General features: G+C 40.3%; 1 protein-coding gene across 1 annotated transcript; it reads left to right on the forward strand.

Moving 5' to 3' along the window:
* The first annotated feature begins 248 nt into the window (after nucleotides 1–248).
* Nucleotides 249–3,749, forward strand: LOC149800936 (uncharacterized). Its single transcript, XM_089956756.1, has one exon. The coding sequence runs from the start codon at nucleotides 249–251 to the stop codon at nucleotides 3,747–3,749; it is 3,501 nt and encodes a 1,166-aa protein (XP_089812882.1).
* The last annotated feature ends 1,881 nt before the right edge of the window (nucleotides 3,750–5,630 follow it).

Raw genomic sequence — 5,630 nt, forward strand, 5'->3', positions numbered from 1 at the left:
AACATTAAAATTGGCTGGGAATATAATTTGTGTTGGATGTTATTGTTTGCAACTTTTGTACCCCGTAACAATTTTGGTGGCAGCGGTGGGATAGCAAAGTTGTTGGAAATTTGACAGTAACATTGAAACAGCACAAGTACCAAAGTTTTGTCTGAGTAGTGTAGCTGCAAATTGCTATTGGATATACTCTGTAACTTTGTGTGGGTGTGATTCCTGTTAAGCCAAGGATAAACAAAATAAGGATTGAAATGACGACCCAAGGTAGCGTTATAGATGAGGAAGTAGGAACGATTGTTGAAGAGCACAGCATTGCAAGGGATAGAACCAGACGAAGACAGCAAACAAATTTGATGCAATTCACAGATATTGAGGGAGACTTCAGTGGTGAAGAACCATATGACATGGAAATAGAGGAAGAGCAGCCTGTAAGAAAACTAAAGAAAACACAGAGCAAACTAAAAACATCCAAGGACACCAACAAGCAAACTGAACGTGACCGGTTACAGTTAGAGAGGGAATGTGCAATGGAGAGACAAAAATTAGACTTTGAAAGGGAGAAGTTGCGAATGGAGCACAGTCTTAAACTTAAAGAGCTGGAGTTAGAGATAGAAAGGGTGAAACATCAGAAGGACATAGATAAAAAGAATGACAGCCTCCCATTCAAAGTCAAGCTTCAAACTTACAATCATCAAGCGAATGAAGACATTCTTACATTTCTCTTAGAATTTGATGCCGTGGCTGATCACGCCAAATGGGGCGAAGAAATGAAAACCCTGCAACTGAGAACGCTGCTAACAGGGGAGGCAAGAGAGGTAGCACAACAAACAAGTAAAAGCTATGTTGAGCTAAGAAAGGCCCTGATAAATAGGTTTGGGAAAAGACCTCATGAATATTTCAGCCAGTTAGTTAGCATAAGAAGGGAGGCTAATGAAACATACAGAGGTCTGATGGCACGTACAGAGCAGTATTTAACACGGTTCATTGATAGTCTTGATCCACATAGATGTTTAGCAGATGAATACTTCTTGAAGGCTCTCCCACCAGTGCAGGCCCAGTGGATAAGGCGCAATAAAGGCAATGGCTCTGTTGTCGATGCTGCTGAGGATTATGTTTTGCCCATCAGTGACAGCAAGTTCGACCATAAGCACAGCCGACAACAAGCAAATAACCAAGCATCAAGTTCACCTCAGTCCAAGAAAACTGGTTTGATAGAAAAATCCTATGGAGACAAAAAGTGCTATAAATGTCACCAGAAGGGTCATGTTTTGCGTGACTGTCCCAGCAGAAAACAAAATCAAGCAACCTACTTTGTCCAGAATACCATTGGTGAACGGTTAATAAATGTACCGGGAACAGTGAACAACAAGGAAGTATTATTTGTTAAAGATACAGGCGCAGAAATGACTTTGATACGTGAGGACCTTGTCGATAAGTCATGTATCCTTGAAGGACAGAACCTGACACTCTACACTGCCATTGGACAGCCTTTTGAGGCGAAATTAGCCATAGTAGAATTAGACACGCCATACTACAAGGGTCATGTCCAGGTTGGATTGGTATCTGACTTGGCAGCACAAGCGCAGCTGGGTATGGACATTCTACGTAGGAGAAAAAGGACTATGGTAGTAACGAGGAACCAGGCAAGAGCACAGAAAGAGGACGCTGAAGAAAGTGAAAGGAAAATAAAAGAATGTTGGGTCCGATCCCATGAATTGGATGACATGCATCTAGATAGGCTATTTTCGGACGAAGATAGTGATCATGGTCCTGATGAGGATGAGGATGACATCCATTGTGAAGATGAGGCTGATGACAAGAACTTGTCGCTTGATCAGCTGCACGATGTTAATGTGGAATTAATTTCTCAGTATCAAAAGAATGACAGCTCGTTGGCTGGAGTGAGAGAAAAGGCCCTGTCATCTGCAAGTGAAGTAGAAGGCATGGACAATGCATTTTTCTGGGAGAATGGAATTTTAAAACGGAAGTGGAAGTCGTCGGATGGAGAAAAATATGGAATCCAATTAGTTTTGCCAAAGCAGTTACGTCAAGCAGTGGTGGAGTTGGCACATGATAGACCGCTTGCTGGTCATCTAGGAAGGGAGAAAACGAAAGCAAGAATAACAACAGCATGTTATTGGCCAGGAATGTTTGGGGATATTCAGAGGCACTGTCAGGCCTGTGACATCTGTCAAAAGACAGCAAGGAGAACAGGGAAGGAGAAAGCTCCAATGGTGTGTCCAACAATTGTGTCTGACCCTTTTGTTAAGATTGCGATGGATATCATTGGCCCACTGCAGTGCACAAAGACGGGGAACACATATATACTAACCATAGTAGATGAAGCTACCAGGTATCCGGAAGCAATTCCTTTGAAGGAAATTGATGCCAAAACAGTGGCCAACGCCTTAATTGGCCTATTTAGTCGGGTTGGTATACCTAGGATTATCCTTACAGACCAAGGTACCAACTTCACAAGTACACTTCTGAAAGAACTCTACAACACGTTGAACATCAAGGGGATCACAACTTCTCCTTACAGGCCACAATCCAATGGAAAGGTCGAAAGATTGAATGGCACACTCAAAGCTGTCTTGAAGAAACTGTGTTCCACGAACGGTGAAGACTGGGATGTGATGCTGCCTTACGCACTGTTTTGCTATAGGGAGGTACCACATGAAGCAACTGGGTTTTCGCCGTTTGAGCTGCTGTATGGTTGGCCAGTAAGAGGGCCGATGGAGATTCTTAAGGATCTATTCACCGGTGAGGGTGAGACACATAAGTCAGTTGTAGAACATGTGCTTTCGATTCGCCAGAGATTGGTTGATGTAAGTGAGTTAGTGAAAGAAAATCTGACAGAGTGTCAAAAGAAAGTTAAATCATGGTATGACAAAAATGCTACCAAAAGGGAATTTAGGCCGGGAGATGAGGTCCTAGTTTTGTTGCCATCTGATGCATCAAAGATGAAAGCTCACTGGAAGGGACCTTATCGGGTCATTTGTAAGGTCAATGACGTTAATTACAAGATTAACATTGGTGGTAGGCGAGGACAAGTAACATACCATAGTAATCTATTACGTCAGTACAAGAGAGCTGTACTGTTATCAGCAACTGTGTGTGATGAACTTGATGGAGGAGGACGGGTTGACTTCCCACTCCCGACAACAAAGAAAGAGGTTCGATCCTTTCTAGGAATGGTGGGCTATTATAGAAAATTCATCAGGAATTTCGCTGAGCTCTCGGCTCCGCTTTGTATTTTGACAAGGAAGGGACAGCCAAATCGTGTTACATGGGATGAGACAGCTGTTAAGTCATTCAGTGACTTGAAGAATGCACTTGTAAAGGCACCTATCTTGATCAATCCTGTTTTTGAACGCCCATTTGTACTGCAAACGGATGCAAGTGATGTGAGCAATAGAGCTGTTTTGAGCCAGTACAATGACAATAAGGACGAACATCCGATAGCGTATCTCAGCCGCAAACTATTGCCCAGGGAGCAAAATTATTCTACAATTGAGAAAGAATGCCTTGCGATAGTATGGGCGATAGAATCTCTTCACTACTACTTGTGTGGTGCTCCATTCAGTGTTGCAACTGACCATAACCCACTAACTTGGCTAAGCCAAAACAAAGGAAAAAACCAACGGCTTCTGAGATGGTCCCTGTGTCTGCAACCATATGAGTTCACGATCAAACTCCGTCCGGGAGCAGAGAATGCAAATGCTGATGGATTGTCACGTGCTGGAGTCTAAGACTATGTGTTTTAGTGTTCATTCTTGTTGGACTTATCTGAATTAAGACCCATATGATAATGTGTGTTATAGCTTGTGTGCTAATTAAGTACTTTCGTAATGCACATCAGTTTGATTTTAAGTGAATCCATTATGTTTGTGTTAGATGTTATGCTAAATGTTGTATTCGTAATATGGAAATATTTAGCGAGTCATTCAATGCTTACACTATAAACTATTTGATAGAACTCTAATTGCCAGGGAGATGCTAGAACTTTTTAAATTTCCTGAACTAAGGTAATTCCATAGAACTGTATACAGCCAAATATTAACCCTTCAATCTTGCTTGTCCATCCTTTATAATTTTGTTCGAAAACTAGTTTTCTCTTAAGGGGGAAGGTGTTGCCGTCATATTAATGCTTAACATTTCCCTCCAATTTATTTGTATAAATATTGATTATCATTAAGACAAGAGACAGTGGTGTACATGGTAGTTTTAGTTTAAAGGTTTTTTAAGCGGTCAGATATGGTAATGTTAGAAACAAATTCTACCTAGTTCACATCTGATACTGATAAAGATTCTGACCCATTGGAGTTGGAGTCTGCATTTGTCATCACTGTTATTTTGATAAACTATTGCCCTGGTGTAAAACTAAAGAATTGTTCTCTGTAAAGTGCAGTCGTCTTGAGCCCTAGCTTGGGTGAACATTAAAATTGGCTGGGAATATACTTTGTGTTGGATGTTATTGTTTGCAACTTTTGTACCCCGTAACACATACATACATACATACATACATACATACATACATACATACATACATACATACATACATACATACATACATACATACATATCATGCATGTTTGTGCATAAATACTTTTAGAAGAGCCTAAAAGCTCGTCCACTTCATCCGTTCTTTTTCAAGCTGTATTTCGTCTGATCTATTATTGTACGCTATGTCTTTCTTGAAAGCCAGATCGAGGCTATTTCTATGGTCTTACAATTTTTCAAACATTCGTTTCTATTTTTTCTTCTATTTGCTGATAGTAAAACTACGGACAAAATCTTGGTTCTAGTCGGAAAACACCTACTTGTACAGCGCATCTGATTAAAGACAAGCTTTACCGCCTATTTCGATATAAACAAAGTTTCGTTGAAACGATATAGCGCATTAAAATAAACAAAAGTTACAGCTATGTATCTCAGCTGGTTTGTTTTCTGTTGTGGTTTTTTTTTTTGTTCTTCTCGGATTTTCTTATTTTAAGCACTTATTAATTGTTTCCTTTTGCTGATATTTCAAACTTATCAGAAAAACCGGGAATGGTCCAAATACCTGTGACACATGAGTGGTCCAAATACCTGTGACACATGAGTGGTCCAAATACCTGTGACACATGAGTGGTCCAAATGTCCATGACACACGATAATGAAATCGATCTCAGGGATGACGTTTCTTCTGGTCGTTTGACTGATGGACGTCGAAATTTCGAGTTGTACATATTTCTAATTAAACAAATTCAGAAGCGCGTACAAGGTTTATTGTGGAAATATACCCATCTGTAATGTACCTGATGATTTTTCAGTTTATCTCGCTATCAAAGTTGCATCTTGTATGTGGTCACTGTACACTGCATATTTTCCATTATTTTCGTTGCCACGGGGAAGACTATGAATGATATATTTTCTGTTTTGCATTTACTATCTTCTTCTTGATTTTCAGGTTTATGTTACTTCTTTTCCATTGTCACTGCTTTTATTCCTTTACAGAAAACCACATTTTACTGACATTGCTTTTACGTCACAGGCACTCTGTCAGTAACAAAAATAAGACTGCAGATGGCACCTACTCTCCTACCACTGAACACGAGCAATTTAACTCACATAGTTCGAAGTCCGCCCCT

This window comes from Sinohyriopsis cumingii, chromosome 4 (genome assembly GCF_028554795.1).
Source record: "Sinohyriopsis cumingii isolate HCF-2022 chromosome 4, ASM2855479v2, whole genome shotgun sequence".
Lineage (NCBI taxonomy): Eukaryota > Metazoa > Mollusca > Bivalvia > Unionida > Unionidae > Sinohyriopsis > Sinohyriopsis cumingii.